Source organism: Tyto alba, unplaced genomic scaffold (assembly GCF_018691265.1).
Source record: "Tyto alba isolate M040663 unplaced genomic scaffold, T.alba_DEE_v4.0 Super-Scaffold_5, whole genome shotgun sequence".
Classification (NCBI taxonomy): domain Eukaryota; kingdom Metazoa; phylum Chordata; class Aves; order Strigiformes; family Tytonidae; genus Tyto; species Tyto alba.
This window is the reverse complement of record NW_024881326.1, coordinates 20,446,196-20,471,415: the sequence shown is the minus strand read 5'-3', so window position 1 is coordinate 20,471,415 and position 25,220 is coordinate 20,446,196. Positions and strand designations below refer to the sequence as shown.

The following is a 25,220-nucleotide window of genomic DNA, read 5'->3' as shown; positions in this document are numbered from 1 at the left end:
TTTCAGGGATCTACTTTCAGTGTGAAAGCACTGCGACAGAGTCCATACACATGAAGCAAAGAAGAAGCCCCTGAAATATTTAATATTAAATAGCTACTATTCATTTAAGGAAAGCTTTCCCACATTGCACGCATTACACTGAAAAAAGGAATTAATGGTTTTGAAGACAACTCACAATTTCTAGTGGCTCTGCAAATGCAGGAATACTCTCCTCCATCCCTTTTGCTCGAAACCAGAGCACAGAATATTTGTTCATTCAATTTAGAGAGTACCCCAACCACAGAAACACATGTGTCCCCATTTAAAAAAAAAAAAAAAAAAAAAAAAAAAAGCACAGAAGCCTTCAGAAGTACTGGTATTCTGTTTTGACAGCAATTTAAAAGCTAGGAATTTAGAAATTAGGATTACAGTCAACTACAATAAATTTATTCTGGCCCAATCTTCACCTTTATAAAGGTAAACAGGTTGAAAGATAATCTGATCAGCAGGATTTCATTTACATCATACTTGTTGTTCTCAGGCAGGGTGCACAGCGTGCAATAATCTTTTGGACTTTGGATAAGTACTTTTTACAATGCCATTTCTGATAGGTTATGTAGAGCATCATAGGGTTTTTTATTATTATTACTTCAGACCAGAGAGTACCAATAAATCATCTCACCATACCCTCTCGATACCACTGCCTATTTACCCAGTTCCTCCTTGAAGAAGCCCATGAGTTCGGATTAAGGACGAACCCCAGAAGATTGGAGATGAAAGCTTTCCATGCCGAGCAGACAGACTGAAGAGCAGCCCGGCACGATGCTCCTTCCCAGAGCTGGGGCCCTCGGCCAGACGTTCTGGCCACGCCGCCACGGAGGGGGCACGGCAGGGCCAGCCCAACCCTGGGCCAAGCTGTGGCCACGAAGGACCACTCACTATCACACATCATCCTCCCTCTGACAGTTATCAACCCCCTGGGGATTCAGAAGGTGAATGGGATCACGCAGAATACCCGACAGGCACAGCAGTACCCCAGCACAACATTTCGTGCATCACAGCCGCAGATTTGTGAACTGCGCTGAACATCCCATTCATACCCCAATTTTCTTCTCACCCATGTACCCATCTCACCACGTACCCTTAAGTGGGATCACTGCTGCCTGGAGCATGTCAAGGGAAGATTTGTAAATATTAATGCAGGAAATATAAGTACATTTTTAGTGGAGGAGTAGGTCGTGCCTATGATGCCTGGGGAGCCTCAGTGCCATCAGCGCTTCGTGGTGTCAAACCATACTTTAAAGGCTGAATTTTATACCACCTCACAGGCCCTGGCTGTGCCAGTCAAGGCCTCCCATCCTCTGTTTCTGCCCATTAATACCACAAGAAATCAAGATGCTTCTTTGGGTTCATCACCACTTCTGGAAAATACTCATACTCACTCCACAAGCTGCTCCTCCTAATGAGGCTGTGAGAGAAGGTGCTCTTTACATGCCAGGAAAGCACAAACACCCCCACCTCTAAAATCCAAAGTCCAGCACTAGCCAGCAGAATTTTGTTTTGAAGCAATGTATTTTCAAAAGAGACATGAGTTGCTGATTCAGAAGAGCCTTCTAATAAAGGACTGTATGGATCATAGTGATCTACGTTTGGTGGTCTTTTTAAATGGCACCCCCCAAAAAAAAATTCTTGACAGATTATAGGTTTTAAATAATTTAAGGTAAGGAGGGGAAAAAAAATAATCACAACCAATTCATCTATTTGCAAGGAGAAGCCTCCCAGTAAACACCTCCTTTATAAAGGGGAGAAAATACAGAGAAGTTCTGCTCTACCCACTATAATTCAAGTTTTACCACAGAGGCCAACAGCAGACAGCAAGAGCTGAGCTCAGTAAGTCACTAACTGATTATCTCCCCTAGAGAATAATGCAGCTTTCATATCGAGAACACACAGTTATAGGTCTCTGCAAGAAATTGTTCAGAAATACAATTAGCAGATAATATAACTGAACAAATATGTCTCATGGAAATGAAGGACATAAAACGTCAGATTAACCAGTGCCTGAATTGCCTCTGTTATTGATCACATCTCATACAAGCTTAAACCACTGCAGTTCAGTAAACCCAACCTAGAACTATAGGGACATTCAAGCCATCAAACATGGGGCAACCAACACTTTTACTCAACCTTGTGGACAGAAAGACAAAGCTGCTTGCATTATTTTGAATTCAGTATCTGCTATTCCAGCTGTCGTATTGATATTGAGACAATTCTCACTGGTACTCAAGTTATCTGCAATTTGTTATATCCCCCCCCAACCAAGAGAACAGTGAACTGCAGCTGGGGTGGCAGGAGTTGGTCACAGACAGACAAAAGTCTATATGGACCCTCAGAGAAGGCTGTCTCTGTCCTTTCACCATATAGATGTGTATGCATAAGGATCCTCAGCTCTTTAAGCTTCATGCCTGAAGGTACACCCCATGAAAATGCCTTCAGGCACCAAACCTGTACGCATGCATAATTTATTTTTTGCTTCAGTGAGTAGTTTCAACACTTCTGGTGTTTGCCAAAGAATCAAAGCATTAAAAATTAAAGCAGACTGACTGCTCTTGTCCCGCAGCAAAACAGCACAAACACATGTCATCACTCATCTCTGCAGTTATGGGTGCTGAATAATCCTCCATTGGTTCTAAAGGCAAGGACCAGCAGTCCAAGTAGAAAAACATCACAGGTAGCACAACTGAAACAAAAGTAAAAAATTGGCATTTAAATGCCTCCAAATCTCATATGAAAAACTGCTTCTTTCAGTAATCAATAGGTGTCAAGTCCCCTCAAATTGGCAATTTTCTGCATGACCAAACAGGAATATTGTTGCCCACTAGAAATCAAATACCACCAGTGCATCAGCATTTCAGGGTAAGCCTCACTCTGAAACATTTACCTCTCCATGCTGAAAGTCTTTTGAGGTTTTTAAAAACACAGACGGATTAATAAAATTGAACCAAGGATGAAGAGGGACTAAAATAGCTCTTTTTTTCTAAAGCTAACGGCAAAAATCAAACCAATTAAAATCATGATCTGAGTCAGTTTTAGTCGACTGTTAGCACCTCAGGCAAAATACTGCTAGAGCAGAGTTGCAGTTGGTTTCCAATTTATCTGCCAGTACGACGAGGGAAGGGTCTGGAAGGGGTGGAGGGAGGCATTAATAGAGGCAAAGACGAGAGAGCTTGGTCCGCACTGTGGGCACAGGATTTGCAGCAACTTCCCATCCCTGCTCAACAGCAAGCCTGGCCCAGAACAAGAATAAAACCAGAAGGGAAAGAGGAAAACTTAAAGGCAAGGCAAAAAATAAAGGTGCATAGACACACAACCAATAAAGATTGGTTTAAAAAACAGTTTAAGTCAAACGTTCTGAGAAGAAATGTTTTCAATGAGCTCGTGACAAAATCACCCTGCACAGAGCACTACAGATGTTTCATGGAAAGCAAGTCCCCTCACCTAACCAAGCAGAGCCGGCATGCTGGGAATATTAACACCAAACCAAACAGAAATCCCCCACTAGATCGGCAAGTGCCACATCAAGCCGTGGGATGAGTCTACCAAGGACACGTGACGTATCTATAGGCCATCTGCATCAGAGAATCACCGCAGCTGGTTTCGTCCAGGACAATGAAATGTAGTCAGTGTGACAACAGCAATATTTGCAAGGGGCTGGAGGAGAGAATGCAATAACTACATCAATACCAAGAAATTAATTTTGCCCAAGGCGGTGTGGCTTATTTTACAAGATACCTTGCTACAAGAGCAGCGTGCCAGTCACATCAACAGCACAGATACATCAGCCACAGGGCACTTAGACAGCCAGGCTGGACCACCAAGTAATCCAGACAGAAAAAACATACAGCGTGATGCTGTTCTGAACACCCCTGACAGGAGCAGCCGAATCTAAAAAAAAACCAAAACCAAACGATCAAACAACGAAAACAACAACAACAAAATTCCCATAGGACAGAAGCTAAAAATAAGATTTGGCAATACTGCTTTTCATCAGCTCTTCCTCTGGGCCTGAAAGGGAAGAGCTTGCAGCAAGCAATACCTACCATCACTTTGGATTCAGGATCACAAATAAATCAACTCATCAAATCCCAATAGTTCGCATGCAGCTTGAGCACAGATATTATTTTTCTGGGGAAGAAGAGCCAGGGTGGGAAGCTATTACAACTCTAAAAATATCATGGAGTGACGACCTGGAAGGCTGGGTCCTTACCCGAAGCTGATTTTCCTGCCTCTCCTCACACACACGTGCTCGCTCCGGCCGCGCCAGTGGCCGAGGTGCCGCCTGAGCTGTGTGTCTAGGCACTGCGGGTAGGACCAGTTCCCCAGTTTGGGGATAAGGGAGGAGCTTTTCTTTGCAGGAAACACTGGCAAGGTGCCCACTCTCTTTTTTGCTGTACCCTCCAGTGCTTTACGCTATTCAGAAGTAGGTCCTGGTGATTTACGAGGCCCTTACATGATCACAGGAGGGATTTACGTGTTTGTCATCCCACCTCAACTTGTGGAACAGCATCCCACAGAGTGGCAGAGAAACTGAAAAAGGGACCCATTTTCTGAGGCAGCCAAGCCACAGGAAATAACTAATGAACCATATTAGCCTACTGAAAAAAGAGGTAGACGACTATGGGTCATTGCAGTTTGAGGTTCCCTTCAGACATACCCTTAACCTCTCTTCCAGATGAAGGGAAAAGGATCAGGACACTACCAGTTTCCTATAGGACAGGCTGAAAAAAAGACCAGCCTGAGTACAAGCAAAGAGAAGTGTTTCATACCACAACACCCAGCGAAAAGCCTGTTAGTAGAGAAGATGGGAACTTAGCTACCACCACGCCATGCCAAAGGAAAGCTCATGGAGTTTCAGTCTTCTGCTTTAAAATCTGCCCCGTGCCTTTCTCATATGCCTACATGTCCTAATCAATTAGCTTACGTCAAAGCCTTGTTACATACACACGGCGTTTTAATTGATTTACTCAAGTCAGTGAGCAAAGAATAATTACATCTTGGAAAATAAAGCTGGGCAGACTAGGGCAACCCGCTTCACTGCTATGAGACTTAAAAGTTCAAAACAAAGGCAGATCTGGTTTCATCCCACGGTTTGATTCTAAGCTTCAAACTGCCTGGTGCTCTGAGACGCCGTGTTAGCTGGGCCTAATCATCAGTCAACCCACTGATTTTTCATATCAGTTCAGCCAGGGTATTAAGCCTATAAGTACAGTCATGCTCTGTATAAATATATTGTTTATCTAGCAATAAACTTACACTAATCATAGTAGTATTAGCTTGAATTTATAAAGCATGAGCCGTTCTCTCTACATGGTAAGAGAGTTGTCCTATAGTATATTGCAAGCCTGAATACTGATTATTATAATGCACATAAAACTAGCATTTCCATACTTTGTGGTGGCATTAGACAAACAGGGTTAAAAATTGATGCCACCACCTTTCAAGGAATCTTTATTCTCCCCACAGGTATCAAGGTATTAACAATCCTTCAAGACCTTTGAGTCAATAATTCTTATGCTTGTAGATAAAGGTAAAACATAAAGAAGGAAGAGGCAAAAGATGAAGAGAATGGAGGAGATTGAATTACGCACTTTTGATATCATAATTCCCAAAGCCAAATTTTGAAGCACAGACTGCCATAATATAGTGGAACTGGGGAAACAGCAGCTGCCTCCAAGGCCATCCAGGTCCTACATTGTCAAATTTCATGTCACACTTTCAGTTGCAGCATCTTCCAGGCGATCTTTGAAGATGAAAACTAAACATAGGATTCTGCTACCTTTTATTCACCGACAGGGCTTTCTGCTGATTTGCAAGATCGGATTTCGGGACCCAAATCTATTTTTCTTATATACTTCAGTCTCTTCAAATTGCTGGAACTATCATGGCAGTTTGTCCTACACACTCAAATCCCATATCGCAGAATGAAGCCTCAGTACAAAATTTACAGTTTATTTTAGCTATCTTCGGGCTTATTTTAAAACACAACATTGATTCAACACAATGGTACTACGGTTTCTAAAGAAAACAATGAAAAAAAGACCAAACATTTAAAATATTCATCCTTCATTCATCACAACAGCAGTCAGCACCATGAAGTGCAAATCGTATCACACTCCCACCGAGGATATTAGTCAGCAAGACTGATACTGAGCAGCACAAACCGCGTTTCAATCTAACCTGACAAGACGTTACTGGTTCAAGTTCTGTACTTTATAAGGTGTCACCCAAATAAACACTGATGCGCTATCAAACTCTCTTATGTGTAGAGTTATTCAAACATGTTTCCCATGCACAGTGATAGCTTAAAATGTTCAAAGCAGCAATAAAAACAGTAATTAGAGATCCTCCCAAGGAGGCCAAAGTGCTTTAAGAAAACACATATAAAAGCACAGGGTAAATGTTTCACATTGAGTGTAATAATTTGCTGATGAATTAACAGCAACAATTTTAACAACTTTATTGAAGAAAAGTAATGCATTATCTCCTCTTAGTGACAGAGGTAGTGCCTTGACAAACAGCTCATTCATACACATTTGAAGGAGAGGGATGAAAGTGTGCTATGTTTTGTTGGTTTCTTTTATAAGCCTTTTGTCACTCACTCAGTCTTCCTCATACACAGTCAATTGCTCCTTCTGAAATACATTTAATGTAAGAATTTGTGATAGTGGGAACATGACATGACAGGAATATGTGACATTCACTGATACGTGGCCCAAACAAGAATGCTAATAGTCTTCGGGAAATGATAGTAGAGATGCTCGGCACCTTGCAGGACAGATTGTCAAGGGTTTTTGCAGTGTTTTAAGTTGTCAAATCTGTGTGCTTTCAATACAGCCTGGTATTACTGCTAAGAGTTTCAAAGACTGGGCTGTTGGGGATTCTTCACATTCAATACTACTACAGAAGATAACCCCATTTATGCCATTAGAAAATACAAGTGCCTACATTTTGTTTCAAGCTGCTTTATCAGTGAAAGCAAGATTTGGCCTCCAAATCCCAAATAATTATATGTGATAATTATTCAGGCAAGTCTGGTAGAAGCGCACACCTTAAATTCAATGGAAATATGTGCGTGCACCAGGCTACACATTGCCTTCAACACACCAGTAGATGTATTCATCCTCTCTGTGACAGAGTTCCCCAGCTTTAGAAAAAATCATGTAGTAATTCTAGACTTCACTTCTGGGGGTCACGGGGCTCACTGACACTGGTGCAACACGTGGGATTTCACAAGACTGGTTATTAGGGCAGCACTTGTTTTAACCTGGTGAGAGTCTAGGAAAGATTATTTAATTTCATTTTATTTTATTTTTAATGGTAAATGGAGAGCCAGACTCTGGGAAACTCAAGCATAGTAAGAAGATGTTTTGAAGACTTTGTTTAAACAACTGGTTTCATTCTCAGGTGTTTGAGCCAATAGACATAGAGCACAGATTTTAATAAGCAACACAAAGATACTCCCGGTTTAGTACACTGAAGAGGTGAAAAATCAGACTAGATGACAGAAGGTTTAGATCGTTGAGCTCCACCTGAGCAGACCATTACACACCACTTACAGCTGGGTCTCCCTTCTTCTATTGTCAATGTAGCTGTTTAACAACGGGGGGGTGGGGGTGGGGGGTGTGGGGGGGGTTGTGTTGGTGTTGTTTTTGTTAGTTGTTTTTTTTTTTATTATTTTTAATTTGTAAGCCCAGTTCAGTCTCTCCTGATCAGAAGCTCAGCTTCTCTTGCCACTTGACAATTTGGGTGCTTTTTTGGCAATCTTCAAAACACCCAGCTGGTGGAAAACCTACTTGGGCAAACAGCTTTGCGAGTTAATCTGGTATGCAGAGGTACTTCTCTTTACATGCTCCGTATTTGCAACAGCTTCAGTGGTTCAAATGTTAATGGTTTTGCCAGATCCTGACAACAGTGATGATAAACCCTTATCTTTGGTCCTCTTAGGAAAAGCCCTGGAGTTGCAGCAAATTCCTAAGATGCTTCTCCTTGTGCTTCTCCACCTCCATCTCTGTGTCATTACTAACTTCATCTCTCCCTCGACCCTGGCTCCACTGAAACTCTTTCCACTGATCGCTTCCTGCCCCAGCTACCCCCATCACTTCTTTTCTGCTCTTCATAAATCCACACTCTGCAGTGAGAAAATACATTGCCAGGCTATTATTACACTCCTGGAAACAGTGATAAATTATGCCCATAATATCCCCTCTTCCATTACATTTTTCAGCTTCCTCATGCTCTCCAGAGCCTTTTCAAAGCTAATTTTCTATCGTTCAAAGTTTCATGGGATTTGCTTTCCCCTGCCACTCCATCACACTTTCCCTCCCTTGCATTCTCATCCCAGCATCTCTTATTCCTTCCACAAATCGCTAAGCAATTGAAAGTTCATCCTTCACCATACAATGTGCAGTGAAATAAAACCAAGACACTTTCAGTCCAAAAGGCACATATACAAATCCTTCCTGCCTCACTGCAAAGCTGCCTGCCATCCTCCACACCACCGACTTGAAATCGTGGGTTGTTTTTTTTTCTAAACTCTCATATTCCAAAATCTATTCCTACACATTGTTCAGAAGTGCCTAAGTAATTTTTTCTGATCATACACAAAAGTCTTGCAAAAACATCCCAGTTTTGACTGGAGGGCTTCTCAGATCAAGGGTGGAACAAGGACACAGATGGAAAACCTGACAGGTCTTTTTCCTTAAAATAATTCTGGTATGCCTCTTTTTTTCTGAGTAGCTTCAAAGAAGTTTTGCTTATGTCCCAACGGGGGGAACAAATACAAATGTTTAAACCCTGAAAGTTGCCATGAAACAGAATTGACGATTTTCACAGATCTGCATAATCCGGCTCTCCTCTACATTTATTGCTGCCACTTAATTTAAGCACCCTAAACTAGAACGTCTGCTGTTCTTAAATGCACTACTAGGAAAAAGTACAGTTTTACCTTCCTTCCATCTTCTGTGCTGTTCTCTCCTTGTATATGAGTTACTACATGAATATTCACAAAGCTTTCACTCCTTTCCACTGGCCACGTGGACACACTATGTCAAAAGGCTTATTTATACCAGTTCGTTACTCCCAACATCCCAAAAATCATGTGATAGAAATTCCCCCCAAATACACAATTATAAAAACAAAACTTGAAAACTTGTTTCTGTACTGACATTTTCAAAAGAAAAGAAAAAAAAAGGGGGGGGAAAAACCCAACAAAACAACAAAACAAACAACAAACCCTCTTTTCCAGCCAAAGAAACCAAAGATGCAGCTTCCCAGCAGCCAAGTAACACAAGCCTGTAAGCTCAACAGGCCAGATACCAACCAAACTCCAACATTAAAATAGACTTATTGCTTTATCAGCCTCCCTGGCCAGGAAGTATCCTGACACTGAAGTGGAACAGAAACAAGTCACACTTCATCCCAGGATCTTTTCTCAGCTTCTGGGACTGGCATCACAGCCTTTCTGCTGCTGTAGCCTTTCCATTAGGTGATCAAGAAGAGACTTGCTATATGACTCCTTTTGACTTACTTAACTTTTACCACATTTTATTGACTTCCACTGAAATAAATTAAGAAAAAATAACATTTTTTCTTCAGAAAGTAAACACAGGGAAGAAGGGGAAAAGGAGAAAGGAAGAGCAGCACATGAAAGTCGTTCCAGTTCTCCTTGCCCAATCACTTGAAAACAGTTAGCTATTTTTGGCAGGCTCTGAACGTTCAGTCACTGGTATGCAAGATGAGAAGCAAACGTAAAGTAGAGCACATGACAAACCTGCACTGATTGTACATCAGTATGGCTGCAGAGACCTTTCTCCTGTTTACAGTCAGAAGAAAGATTACTTCAACATCTGCAGCAGGGGGTAGGAAGGAGCACCTGCACTACATGGTGGTCTCAAACAACTACAAATCATGATTCCCCCAGGAAATGCATACACCTGCAGTTCCCACTATACTACAACTCCCAGAAATACCTCCACATCTTTATTTCACTAGAAAAGAGACTTTCACAGTTCAGATATTCCAGCTCTGCACTCCATGAGAAGTGACAGTGGCTTGCAGTGGCAATTGGATCCATCATAGTTTCTTATTCTCTTGCAGCACTGGGGGGAACAAAGTATAAGTGACAACAGTTTGGAGCACTGAGTATAATTACAATTAAAAAATTTAAAATTTTCCAGGCAACACTGTAGGACAGCTTGGGCAGATTGAGCTATAAGAGCAACATAAGAAATTTGTATGTCTACTGAACATAAAAAATAGCTGTAAAGAAATTCACAGCAGATGTAAAAATCAAAGAAAAAATGTTTCTACGTAAGCAATTTGACAGCACATTGACAATGTGTGGAAGTAAATCCAGGCTAAGCTACTTGAACAAGTACTTGTGTGGTACTTGTGGCCAGTACCAGTGAACTACAGAGAGATACAAAGGGGAGGGGAAGACGCCTACTACCTTCTTGGATTCTGAAAACTCCTGAAAAAATGGCTGAAAAACCAAAATCAGAAGAAAGCTCTCTCTCCACTCGTGTGTCTTCCAAGCAGGTAAGAGAGTGTTTGAGGCCAGACGTGAGCAGATGACATGCTGCAGATCACTTGGAGCTCATTCTCCAACATTCCTTCTCCTACTGGCTGTCTTTCCTCTCTCTCTCCTCTTAAGCTCACCTTTCTGGTTCTTTCATACCTTCTTCCCATTGTATCTTTCTTATTTTAGGCAAAAAAAAAAAAAAAAAGTCCTGCACGTTTTCCCTTTGTTTAACAAAAATCAGAAATACTTCTAAAATTTGAGGAAAAAGTCACTCTGACAGAAGAGGAAAACTCTGAGAATCCAACGCACAAAATGAACAGAAAAATCAAACAAAAACAGATTAGCGCTAATTACTTCTGGATTTGCAAATACAGGCTACAAGGGGCAGGGAAAAACTGTTCAGAGCTTCTAAACTTCTATAATTAAACCAAGCATGTGAATAAAACCTTTATGAACATCCTCTAACTGGAGAGCTCATGGCCATCCCCTCCCCCTGCTGCCTGAGGAGCTGAAGTCCCAAGTGAAACCGCTGACACAACAGGAATGGTCTCCTCCTTCCAGGAGAAAGAGGGAATTTTCTGACCACAAGCCCCATTCCCCATCCGTCCTGCAGTGCCAGGGCAGGGGGACAACGTATGGGAGTTGGGAATTAAGGAGTGAAGTTCAGCCTGGGAAAGAGGAAGGGGAGTGGAGAAGGGCGTTTTATTTTTTGTCTTTATTTCTCAGCATCCAACTCTATTTTAATAAGCAATAAATTAATTGTTCCCAAGTCAAGGTTGTTTTGCCATGACGGTAGTTAGTAGGTGATCTCCCTGTTTTTATTATCTTGAGCCATGAGCTTTTCCACCTCATATTCTCCCCCTGCCCTGCTGCGGAGGGTGAGCGAGAGAGGGGCTGGGGGTAGGAGGGGGCACGGGATGTTTTAAGGGGATGGAGGAGGAGGAAGATTAGAAAAATAATCACATGGCTACTACCAGTACTGCTGCTGAAATCCCACACCTGCACTGCCAGAGTTGGCTGATAGAGCTGATGAGAGCAGGGAGACAGAAGCCCCCGGGGCGGCACCGAACGCTCCTGGATTCCCGGCGCTGGCATCCGAGGGTGACGCAGAGAGATGAAACCGTCACTTTACAACAGCCAGCAAAGGCCTGTGGCCCGCTCGGGTCAGGTGAGGATTACACGATGTGTAAATTTGATCTGATCCCACTAGGACAAAAGAAATTAATCCTAAATTGGGTGGTAACTAAAAGCACATATATCAAAAATACCAAGCACTGGTTAAACACTTTATTCTTAAAGCAACCAACAGAGCTTTATATCAATTATGTCAAGCCTCAGCTGAAAAGCATCTACAGATTACTTGGGCCACAGAACAGAGTTATGTCTATAAATCCACCTTCATTTCAGCTGCAATCACAACCACAGCGTCAAAGGTAATGAACCACCACTAGCGCGGATTTAGTCGATCTTGAACAGTGTGTGTGTGATGCAACTCAGACCAATGGCAATTCAACGGCTATTTCAGGAATATCTCTTCTTCCTACTTCATTTCAGTCCCTCTGCTCCCTCCCAACTCAGAGTGATGCTCTAATTATTCAAACAACGTAAGCAGCATTCAATCCATGCCAGCCCTTTCTTCCCTTAGCACTGACCTTGCCTTATACATCACTCTCACAAAACTAATTAAGTGGAGAACAGTCTCACTTTACACTCTTCATGAAAAGAACTGAATTGTTACCTGCCTGAGGGTGCAATTCAAATTATTTTCGCCTTCATTTCTCTCAGCAAAACAATACAAATATTGAGCGAGAAACCAGACCAGACAATTCAAGAAAACCCTTTACCCAAGTTACCACACAAAAAAATAGAAGTATTATTGTAAATAACTCCTTGAGTTGTTTCATTTTGTTTTTTAACATATGTCTTCATGTAAGCTTCGCCCAGACACGTTTTGGGAAAAGTGGGGAATTTTGTTAGGTCAAAAGACATAGTTGAGGAAAGAAAAACGATGTTTGGGGCACACAGACCCTTAGAGCCAGGCTCAACTAAGCGGGATCCAAGTGGCTAAAAAAGCTTCAGTCCCACAAAACAGATCTGAAACCTCTGAATCTGTAAAAGTACTCAGCAAAGGAATTCCTCTCCAATATACATTAACTGTCAAACACAAAGATTTGAAAATATTTAGCCATAGGTTGTCTAGGATGTGAAGCTTGTCCCCCCAGATTTACAAATGTTTTGTTTGTACACAGGATTGACCAGACATCTAGATTCACAGCGGATTTTATAAAAGCATGGATTCATTGCTTGCAGGGAAGAGACTGAGGAACAGGATTTGCCATGTCTGGTCCCGAGGAAGTGGTTCATGTAACTCTGGAGCCATCTCTTCCTAGATACGCTGTAGCAGTAACACACAATGAGGAAACAGAGGAAGAAAATTAGCATTCATTTGATCCAAGACTACACTACAGTACAAAATTCCCAAAGTGTAGGGGTAAAACCAGTGCTTTGCAGGAAATCACACTAAATGGCACAAATACATTTAATGACAAGTCTCCAGCATACTGTGGGTGGCCGCAGACAAGAGATGCCAGAAGCCTGAGCCGTACAGATTCTTATGCATCTGCTGTGGATGCTGATACTCACCCCTCTGCAGCCCCCTGCAATGTTCTGTGGGGCTACTCATCCCCCAGGCCTCATCTGCCTGGGAGCTTTTCCTTTGAAGAGGAGATGTGGCATCTGCCAAGAAGCAACAATTATTAAGCTTTGCTTTAGAAGCAAAAAAGATGACTATCTGTTACTACCTTCCGTACAACGTGAGTTCCTTGCCGTAGAGAGCAGCCATATGAGAACCAACCGTATCACAAACCCCAGAGTTCTGAGCTTGTCCCTGGAAACACTGCCTTAGTGTGGATTTCTTCAGCTAACACTGAAAGCCATTACAAAGCATGGGCACAGATGCGCTGGCATCTTGATCTCAAAGGCCACTTCCATTTTTTAATTGCTGGTGTTTTACTGACAGACACCAGGGACCACCGTCTTGGGATTTAGAGAGAATGAGGTCTCTTTTATAAAGAGTTACTGTAGTTTGCGGAACCAAAATCAGTCACAGATAATGAGTCATAACAGGAGGTAGTTACTGTAAATATTCCAAGCATGGGCACATTAACAACCACCCACTAATCAGAGGCAATGCCACAGGCAGACACAGAGAACTCCCACTGGTGTCAATGGGAATTTTGAATGGATCAGGACCTCAGCCAAGAGCTGAGTATCTATTGTAACCTGCAGCATTAATATCCAGGATGGGGTGGGTCGTGCCTCAGATTTTGGCTGTCGCTTTCCAGTGGGCGATTCAGGCATCTATTCAAAGTGGATCTGCAATCTCAAATTTCAGACAGGAGGCACTGAGATTTCTAGTGTGCGGTGAACACAATAAAAGCACTAAGTTTAACTACTCATTCATTGGTATCATTAAACGCTTATGATACAAACACAAGTTCTGATGTGCAAGTCAACAGCACCAATTGACCACAATAAGACCCACTCTACTGCTGGCAAACATCTGCCTGAACAGAGACTCGAGTTCACATGTCAAACTGCGGCTGCTGGTGAAGCTTGGTGGGGCTTTTTGTCTTTGTTTTTGGTGGGGTCAAGAACTGGCACCCAAACTTCTGACAAAAGGACAGAGAAATGCCCTGCCTGCCAGCTGAGCTGGCCAAGCAGCAGATAAGGGTGAGAGCACCGTGCTCCCTGCCCCCTTCTCTCACAGGTCTGCACTTGCTGCTAATTTTGATTCAGTGGACTCAGACCAAGACACGGTCAGCTTACATGTTGCCTCTGCGCCGCTCTTCTTCAATCCCTGAAGTAAGTTACTTTCTCATGATTCAGTACTATAGAAATATAACTGTTGAGATCAGCTTCTTTATTTTTGTCAGCTTTTCTACAGACCTTTCAATCATAAGCTACATTATACTATATTCTCATAAAGCCAGGAAAAGCAGTAATAGATACCTCAAAATTCTGACTTCTATTTTTCCTGCCAAGTGCTTTGTTTTCTGCTGTCACTAAATCAGAAGAGTACCTATACTTCCAAAGTCTTCACCCTTATTGTCACTGTTTCAATATGCTCTTCTCAGATTAGAAGCTATCAGCTTCAAAAATACTCCTCTTATTTTGCTTTCTGGAGAAGAAAATATACTCTCTATTTTCTCACTGCTTACGGCTGAGGTTACCAGACTTCTGGGCAAAGTTATCAAAGTTTCTTGCAGTGAGAACAGGGCGACAGGAAGAGATCCCCTCTGCATCTGCCCTGATGGGGAAGGCAACAGTAATTAATCCAACTGGTAAAAAGAAAAACAAATGCAGATTAATTCACTCCTCAAATTCAGTTTCAGATTCTCTACTCCATCTCTTGACTCTCTCCTTGGAGGAGCCATGCAAATTGAAAGCAGCCTCTGGCTGTAGTACCAGACAGCACGAGCTCTTTAAGGCCCAGATCCAAAGTACAAGGATTTCGGCACGTCTCAGCTCACTGTCTAATGCTCTGTATCGTCCGACTGCCCCATGCCTCTCCCCCAAATAAAAACTTAACAAATATTTAATTCAAAATAGGTTGTGCGGACGCTGGATGTACTGCTCTCACAGTGCGAAGCAAAAGCCTTTCGAGGGAGCGCGGGGGAAAGCGGCTGTGGGGCCGCACACCTGCCTCGGGGGGTTTGCACCACCCAGCACATCCCCATCTTCCAGGGAAGAGGAGCTGTTACCAACCATCTCACTACCAGTGCAGGGTGCTGAGCTGGTGTCACCCAGACCCTCGTACTCCTGCTAACCCCCTAAGAGAGAGCCAAGGGAGAAGAGGCATGGGAACCTGTCCTTTTGTCAGAAGTTTGGGTGCCAATTCTTGACCACCGCCGCAGCTGGGACAAGGCTGCGCTCCGAAACGGGCCTCTTGCCACCACAAACAGCCCCCCTCTGCAGCACCACCCCTGCCAATCCACCTTTGCGAGGCAGCGTGGGGGCCACCCCGCCTTACGGTATCCTGCAGCTCTCTAGCACTCACGCAGTTTAAAAAAAAAAATAAATAATCCACTGCCATAATCTTATACCTGTACATTCACAGTTAATGCAGCATTTTGCAGAAAGTAAAGGTGCACATCCCTGACTTTGCTGTTAATCCATAAGCTTTATTTAGATTGGGATAGTTAATTTCAAAGATTCACAGCCAGTTTTAAAAGCAGCCGAATTTTGAGCGAAACGGTCATCGCTTGGTTTTCCAAGCAGGACTTACAAAGTGGGGCCAACAAACTCTGAAGAGAGCAGCTACTTTCCCCTCTGGCTTCAGAAAAGATGTGAAAAAAGTACCCTCTTTCTTAACAAATAGATTTTGGTACTCCTGTTACACCTGTGCAATTCCACTGACACCACCACAGGCTTTACAACAGAGGGTAATTTAACTGAAAATACCTATTGTAAGACAGTAACTACTTGCATTGGACTGCACTGGTTCCTACCAAAATCCACGGCCTTTCAAGGTTCTGAATAAATCAGGCTTTTCTACAAAGACCCACCCCAAAAGCTGGTTGTAGAAAGTGCCATCCAACAACTTACACCAAGCAGCTCCTTACATTAGGGCTGAATATGGCCCTTCCCAAATTCTAAAGAGCTACAGCTGAGTCTCATCTCATGCACAACCCTGTAACACATAAGAAAGCTTCAGGGGCCAGAAAGGCTGACACCATTCTCACCAACAAAGTACTCCACAGTTACTATTCAAATATACCTGGGACACCTGCGTTTATAGCAGGTATAAAAATTATATTGTATATTTTACACCATGTGGAGTAAATGAACGTATCACCACAGTAAGCTTCTCTCATATGAAACCTGATTACATTGTTCTTTGAAAGAGTGGTTAACTAACTCAAAAACATCCAGGCTTCTGGCAGGACTGACGTATACCCAGTGCTACAGTACAGCTGCAGAAATATGCAGGAAATGGTATCCCATCCTTTCCAGACAAATTACTCTTTCACTGTATTTAAAAAAAACAAAACAAAACAAAACAAAACAAAACAACCAAAAAACAGAAAAACAAACCCCAAAACAACAACAACAAAAAACCCCAACCAAACAACCAAAAAAAAACCAAAACAAACCAAACCAAAACAAAACAAACCAGCCTGGTTTTACTATGACTAGATCCAAATTAAACATTCCCATGAAGAGCAATAATACTCACAGTCACCAAAAGAAAATTCAGGTGGTTCAGAGTAAAAAACATTTTCTATTTCAGCCTACAACACGAGAGGCTAAAGAAAGCCATACAGCCTATACATTAACTGGTCAATACTACCTCCTTATCACCGTACCTGGACCCTTTTTATAAGCGTATTTCACAGACTATAACCATCACTTACTTTTCTACAGCCGTACCAAACCAACTCACACATGTACCAGCTCCTCCTGCTGTATCTGAAACTGCCTCTTTACTTTGTGATAACGGAGAAAGTTTTTGTGTGAGCTCAAAGAGCAGACCAGCGTCTCCTGGAAGCAGAGTATCAGCATCAACTGGGTTTTTTTTGCAATTGTCAGAATATACACCTCCAGGTACGCTATCACACCCCGAGTCAACGCCTTGCCCATCGAAGTCATTACTGACTCATTAACAGGAGATACAAATGCCATTGCCCCGGTGTTCTGAAATACACATATGTCCCAAAACCTATACACAGGCAATTTCAAACATGAATATGGCATTACAACTTGTAATCGTAGCACAATATGGAATACGTAAGTCTGATTGCAAAAACAAGCTTTCAAGCAAGTATAGCACAAGTATGGCAAATTCTTTTTGTGTAGGATTATAACACAGATCTAAATCATGCAAAATAATTCCTCAGAAAGGCAGGAATCTTTTGTTCTGCATTGCTTAATAAATTATTTAAAGAGCATTTGAGTGAATAAGGACACCATTAAAAAATACTCAACATCAAAGAAAATAACGTGAAGACAAAATAATATTTATTTAGAAAATGTAAGGTTTTGCAGTGCATCTGAATGGTAAACTTTACTGTGTTGTTGGGAAAAATGAAAAAAAAAAATCTGATGAAAATGCTAAGGTTTTGAACATAAGTCATAACATAGAACTGGAAAGACTGAGTTGGGGAAAAAATAAATCAGAAAAAAAAAAAAAACAAAGAAAAAAAAAAAAAACAAACCTAAACACAAAAAAATGTTTGAAAAAAATCTAGTGGTAAACACAAAGTTTCAAAATCAAGAAACCAAAAAGTTTTTTAAAAGACTGGAAAGGTTGAATTGTTTCGATTTGGCCTCTCAGGCTGCTAAGGAGGTAAATGACAGGAAAGTGCCCATTACGTTCTATAAAAGTAGTAAATAAGGAGCAGTTTCTTCCTCTCTCCGGGAGGCCGAGTGCGTACCCTTCACCTGGGTATCCCACCAGCACCCGCCTGCGCACGGCTGCAGGTCTGAGCAGACACCCAGATTTATCTACAAATCCACGGCAACGCTACTGCCTGGCGAGCTGCCCACGCCAGCTCCCCCGCGAGTGGGCTGCCCCGGCCCCGCGGGCAGGGCACGCCGCGCAGCCCGGCAGAAGGGGGGGGCAAAACCACCTGTACATACACGACCCCCCCCCCCGCATGCCCCCAGCTGCCCCACCGGTCCCGGGGGCGAGCGGGGTTGGGGCAGCCCCTTGTGCCCTCAGCTTTGGGGGGGTGGGGGGAGGGAAGGGGTCCACATGCAACACACACCCACTCCCCCCCCCCCCCCCCAGCGGTGCCCCGGCTCCGCGTCTCCATGGCGATGGCTCCCGGCTCCCCGGGGGGCGCCCGCAGCGCCGAGCCCCCCCCCCCCGGCCGGCGGCAGGGGAGCCGGCTCCCCCCGGCGGAGGGGGGGCACTTACTTTCGCTGTTGCCGCATTAAGCCGGGTCCCCTACCCATCCCCACCTCCCACCCCATGCAGCACCCCGCACACCCATTCCCCACCCGGGGTCTCCCCCCGAGCTACTGACTTTCACCACAGAGGTGCCCCCCCCGCCCCCCCCCCCCCCCCACCTCCCAGCCCGGTAAGGTCGGGCCGGGGAACATGCTGTTTATCGGAGCGGCTGCGCCTGCCTTACCCTTGGAAGCATCTTTCTCTTCTTTGGGCTTGATCACCTTCCCGCTCATAGACCCCAGCTTGGGTGGGAAAATCCCCGGGAGCGTCGCGGATTCCGGCTGGACCCAAAGAAACCTCGGCTGGGGGGGAGGGAGGGGGGGAAAGGGGGGGAAAGGGGGGAAGCAACGTGCGTGCGTGCGGGGGGGATCCTCTACGCCGAAAAGGCAGAAAGAACACCAACAGAAGGGGAGGGGGGGAAGAAAAAAAAAAAGAAAAAAAAAAAAAAAAAATCGCGGAGCCGGCGAGCTGCCCGCTCCCCGGCGCGGTGCCTCGGAGCTCGGCGCGGTGCCTGCGGAGCGGGGCGGGGAGCGGGGGGCTCCGGCAGCCGCAGCACCGAGCCCCTGCGCCGCTCGCCGTGCCGGAGACAAAAGCGATTTTCCCTGTGTCTGCCTGGCCCCGGCCCCCCTCCTTCCCCCCGCCTCCCCGGCTCTGCCTCCCCTCCCCAGGGCCAGGGAAGCGCAGCGGGTCCTGGAAGTCCTCACCGACCGGTGGGAGGGGGTACTGGGATTTGAGGGCGGGGGGGGGGGGGAGCTCTGGGTGTTTGCTTGGGTGTGTTGGGTTTTGGTTTTTTCTTTTCGCATCCTCCCCTAATAATAATGGGATGGAGCAGCAGAGCTGCAGCCGCGGATGGGAGGAGGAGGAGGAGGAGGAGGAGGAGGAGGACGCGAGTCCCCGGCACTGCAGAAGAGGCGGCAGGTTTACGCTCGCCGGCAGCAAGGAGGGCTGGAGCTAGAGCTGCCCCCCCTCCAGTCCCCCCTACCCCGGGTCCGAGCATCCCTATCCCCACCACCCAGCCCAGGCCCCCCAGTGAAGCGATGCCGAAGGGGGGGGGGGGGGGGGGGGGCGGCAAGGTGCATCCCTGCTGCCCTCCAGCCCCAGAACGGTGGCCCAGCACGGGGCTGGGGGGTGACACAGCCCCTGCTTGCCTTCCCTTTGGGGACACGTTCCCGCTCCCCCCCCCCCCCCCCCCATCCCACAGAGTGGGGGGCTCCGGCCCCCGGCATCGCCCGGTCCCGAGCCTGGCAGCCTGTTGCTGCCGTCCGGGAGTGCGAAGAGCCGGGGGGGGGGGGGGGACACTGAGAGAAGGGACCCGGAGGGACAAGCGGGAGCAGCAGGCTCCCTGTAACTGGGGGGGGGGGGGGGGGGGGCACACAGAGCTTGCACCGTCCCACCCGCAGCCCTGCCCCGGGGTGTGGGCCGGGGCTCATCCCCCTCCTGCCTCTGCCCCCGGTTGCCCTTGGGGAGGAGGAAGGGACCCCCCAAAAGCAGCCGAAGCTCCTCTCGCCTGTGCCACAAAACCACCCACACACGCCCCCCCACACCCCTCGGGGGCAAAACTTCCTACGACTGGGGAGGGAGTGCGTGGGGCGAGTGGGGGAAACCCGAAGCAGCCGACGCCTCTGGGAGCGTGGCCCTGCTCGGCAACCCCCAAAATAGAAGTGCTGGGAAAGGCGAGCCACGAAGTGCCTGGGGGAGCCCCTCGGGTGCCCCAACACCACCACCACCACCACCACCCCCCCCAAAGTGGCCTGTTTGGAGTGGGACACACACACGATGGACTTCTCCAAGACCAGCAGGGAATAAGTCTGTGCACCCCGCGGGGAAGGCAATACGCTCAGGGCACGGCCCTCCCCGTGGAGTCTGGGCACTCCTCCGCTTATCCCACCCCCACGGGGAGGGGGGGAGGCTCCGGGGGTCTCCGGGAGAGGCAGCAGCCGCCGGGGCTGCGCGGCCGCTATTTTTAGCGGAGCCGAATTCCTCCCCCTTCGCTCCGGGACAGCTGAGGGCAGCTCGGCTTTCGGGGGCCGGCCGGGAGGCAGCACATCACCCGGGGAAAGCAGGGAATGAGCCACAGCGCGGGGTAAAGTCCCATTCCCACCCCACACGGGTGTCAGGAGACCCGGTGTGACTGGGAAAATCAGGGCTGTTTAAGCTAAGAATGAAGAGCCAGGATCAAAGCCGCTGTTCGGAAGAGCTTCATGCTTGCACTTATTAAATGGTTTTCCCCTAAGAAAGACACAAAGCTGAACCCCAAGTCCTGGAGCAGAGTTCCTCCAGGCCTGGCATGTCTGCACCATGAACAACCTCTGTTTCTGGAACCAAGGAATTGTCCTGGCAGGGTCAGCTTTGCTTCCCAGGGATTCAGGCTGCCCAGGGAAGCGATAGAGTCACCATCCCTGGAGGTACCTAAAAGACCCACAGATGTGGCAAGAAGGGATGTGGTTTAATGGTGGACTTGGCAGTGTGAGGTTTACAGTTGGGCTTGATGATCTTAAGGGTCTTTTCCAATCCAAATGGTTCTTTTACTCCCTGATTCAGTAAGCCCTCTGATGATAGTAGATTCAGGGTGTTCTCAATAAGGCTGTTTTGCCTGAACATTTTCTGTGATTTTTTTTTTTTTTTTTTAAACACTTCAGAGACCTGCCAGGAGGATCAAAAAGTTGGGCTTTCTCTTGGCTGTTTTTCCTCAGCCAGACTTGGACCGCTGAAACCAAGGAGTCAGAAGTGGAGGAGCGGGGAAGGAGGGATTCTGCAGTTCAGCTGAGCCGGTGCTGTCAGAATTAGCCAGTGAGCCCCACAAAGGAGATCTCAGCTGTCCCATAAAACACAGACCCTGATTTTCGAAGGCACTAGCAGTGACTTAGATGAGAGTTACAGACAATTCACACTTCTGGTCCGAGGTCTTTCCAGCACCAGAGGCCACTGATGAACACTGTGCTCAGTACACTGACAGTGAATTTGGCTTACATTAGCCATCCTCACCTTTGCCAGGAGACTTGTTAAGTTTTACAAGAGTTGTTATTACATTGACCAAATGAGGCCTATACACTCAGACTAAACATTGGAAGGAGGCAGCAGCTCAGCATGTTGCGCAGGAACTGTACTTACTGGTGGGCAGAGAGAGCTTACCCTGCTGCTTTGAAATGAGTTAGCTTTTCCCCTTACTAGTTTGCAAGGCTTAGAAGTGTCAGTTAAAACAGTAATAAAATATGGTGTTATGCATGCAAAATGTAAGGGGATTTGCATGAGGGTTTATTTGGGTACAGTTTGCACAGCCTTTACTTTTAAAGCAACCTTGATGTCTCAAGTATTCTAGTGGTGAGGTTGTTTGGGGCTGGGGCACTGACTTATGTCTTCAGATTCCCTCTTCAGTTCCTTGCTTGGATGTGAGCACTGGGGTAAATCACATAAGGTCTGGCTTTGCAACAAAATTTTGTTAACTAGTTCACGAATATTTAAACATGAATCTGAGCCTGTAGTATCTCTGTACATCACTTCCCCAACTATAGCAGGGGTAAGTGTCACCTCATTGCTTTACAGCTATAATACTGGAACCTGAGAAGCACTCCAGATGCTGTGGTGACAGAACTGATATGCAACAAGCTACATACCACAGCCAGGCTCATGCAGAAACTCACCTCTGTGTGGCCCTGGCACGGAGCTCGTGCCTCTCACTGACAGCGTCCTCTGAGTTGCTGAATTAGAAACAATTTCTGCAACTCCAGATAAATCAGGTACCCAGAGGAGGATGCTTTAGTGGTGTTTAATACAAAGAAATCTGATGTGTTTTGTGCAAATGCTGTTTGGGTGTTCCCTGTCCACCTGAGTGGCTAGGGAGGGTTTTAAATTCAAGGCTCTCTTTGGTGTGTCGGAGCACAATTTAAAGTCAAATATAGTAAATTGCTCTAATTACACACCTTTCATGCTCCTCCCAAGTTGCTGATGGATTCATCTGAACTGAGTGGCAACAAGCCAGCAAGGCAGCACGAACAGTTGAAGCATCATTTATACTCTTTTATGGTTCCTGAACTCTCCTGCCCAGAGGGACAAACGCGATTGCCCCAAGCCCTGCAAGGTCTGACAAGCTCCGAGTGTGAAGTGAAACATGAGGCTTTTGAAGCAGAGACACGCGCGGCAGATGATATTTGGGGTGTCCCAATATTTGCAGCTGAGGGCCGCTCTCTGGAAACAGGCACGGCAGAGCTGACGTGCTGCACGGAGCTGTGCCTTCGCTGAGGGTATTTATTCCCCCAGAAACATCTCCCAGAAGGTTCTGACTTGGCACAGGCTTGGCTAAGTCGGGTATCATTTACAGTCTAAAATTGTAAACTCTAAGTGCCTTTATACAACACAACTATCGCTGCTTCATGTCCAATAGCTGTACAGTTTGTCCATAAAACCCATACTCAAGTCATGAACATGCTTTTCCTATCCTCGTAAAATATCTATAGAGACATATATTCCCTGAGGAATTCTGGAACTCACATAGATACAGTAGCAGCATTGCTCCTCAGTGTACTTTTTCCTTGGTTCTTTGGCTTATTCTCAAGTTGAAATTTTCTCTTTTCTGCAGGCAGTGGTTTGTAAAAGGTCCAGGTTCTGCTCTTTTCTATAGCGGGAATTTTACATTATGCCTTTAAAGCAGACCAAGAAGTTTAAATCAGCTTTGTCATGATGGTTCCTGGTATGTTCCCAGTTAAATCTGAAGTAAAACTCTCCTGCATTGAGGTGGAGCCGGATTAGGCCTTAAATTTAAGATTCCAGACATGATAAAGTCTCACTAATACAAGTAATTGCTCTTCATTTCAAATTATATTTTTATATTCATACTGGCATCTAGAGGTATCTATTGCATTATGATAAAATAAGTAAATGATTAAGTGGCCATGTCTAAAGTTCTGTTGCCACTGTTCTGTAATGATACCTATAAGATCAGTCCAAATAAATCCATCACGCATCTCGTTATTGCCAGGCCTGTCACTGTTTTAGTTGGAATACTAGGACAAATTTCTTTACTACTAGTTTTGTGTTTTAACGAAAACCACAAAGATTTACAAATGAGGTTAATACTAAATACAGGGCCAAAGCACAGCCTATTCTCTAGCAGGCACATCCTTGTTCTAATGGATGTTTAATTTGGTCCCCATCTTATTTTTACCATTCCTATTCCTACGCAGTCTTAAGCGCTACACAGAGGATCTTTTTTTGGCAAGCAGCTTGCTGTGCAGAATCTTCCTCTTTTTGATCACCAAAACCCAACTGCTATATGCAAATCGAGTTCCAGCTAATGGATAGTATGGAGATTGCAGTTTAATTTCTCTAAATAATTCAGTCTGATAAACAGAGAAGCCCTAAGCAGATGCTAGTGGTAAGGGATAATGATCATACTCACGTAGTGAATCTCTCAGCTATTTACTCTGAATCTTTTAAATTAAAATTAATGGACATCAAGCATTCTGTGTTGCGACCCTGGCACTTTGGATTGCTTCTCTGGGCAGGGGAATGTGCTCAGCACCTGGGCAGTGGAGCATCTCCCATTGCTATACAGTCATCCCTCTGGCTGATCAAGATCTGTGAACTTTAAAGCAAATCCCCAGCAAGGCTGCTGGATCGAGCACCACAGGGATGTGAGGCCTTTAGCACTGGAGATCAAAGTCTTCCAGATTATTGACAGTCTAACATAGACCAGCCTCAAAGGTCTTTTCCTCTGCATCTGCTAAACTAGATTGATCATAGTTTACAAGGCATGCATTTCTATAACAGAGTATGGTATTAGTTTTGGTGTCTAATTAAAAAAAAAATATATTCTTATAGCACTAGAAAAGCCTACAGAGTAGTGGTTTATTGTACAAAGACTATATCTCACATGCAATCTCAGATCTTCGCTCACAGCTAACAAGTCATTTAAAGGCTCACAGCAGACCTTGGTTTTAAGTCCTGGATTTACTGAAATGAAAACATCCTGAAATATACCATGACGTTCTGAAATAAGTGATTTTTTTCAAAATGTGTTTGGAGGATGCTAGCAGTTACACAAATACCACACGGCAAATGCAATGTATCAATGAGACTCACTGAGCGTATTTAACACAGTCTACGAATTATCACTTGAAATCTTCGTTTAGCAGAAATGTTGACACAGACTTTTGTTAAGCCTGGGAAGTCTGAGTAGACCTACAAAAGAAGTTTTCTGTCTCAAAATCCTATCCAGGTTACCTCTGGTAGATGATGGCTTGGCAGCCTGCCTTTATTTCAGGTCATCCCTCTCCTCAAGTTTGGTTGAATGCAACTGTTTAAGAAATCTCATCACCTTTGCACCAGCAGCATCTGTGTGACACCAGAGCCTCTATACATCCAATAACCATTTATCACCAGCACACTAAAACTGAATAACCCTGGAAACGTGAAGGACACAGGTTTGCAGGTGTATGAGCAATGTCGCAATGGGAGAACGCAGTGAAGGGCCCCCGAGTGCTTTCTAGCACGTTTATGTAAAGCCAGCACTGGTGGCAGAGGCTGAAGCACAGCATGCTTTAAGGTATATTGTAGAAGCACTAACTGCATGCCAGCTTTGAGAAGCAGACAAACAAATTCATCTTTGTGACCCTGAACCAATTCCTTATTTCTAATTTGTGCTTTCGCAGGTAAATTAAAAGATGTGAGGTGTTTTATGAAGTCTCTTCATGTTGCTGCTGCCAGACAGAA

The 25,220-nt window shown here is 45.1% G+C and overlaps 1 protein-coding gene across 3 annotated transcripts in view; it reads right to left on the bottom strand.

Moving 5' to 3' along the window:
- FGF13 (fibroblast growth factor 13) overlaps positions 1 to 25,220 on the bottom strand; it is a 330,099-nt gene that overhangs the window by 239,602 nt on the left and 65,277 nt on the right. The window contains exon 1 of one of the 3 annotated variants that reach the window (XM_032982737.2): positions 18,697 to 18,848. The exons of 1 other annotated variant lie outside the window; for it this stretch is intronic. In XM_032982737.2, the coding sequence (XP_032838628.2) occupies positions 18,697 to 18,745 (49 nt within the window). In that variant the 5' untranslated portion in view covers positions 18,746 to 18,848. Of the gene's footprint in view, positions 1 to 18,696; positions 18,849 to 25,220 lie in introns of those variants that run through there. One more of the 3 variants, XM_042807307.1, reaches the window with a different exon arrangement.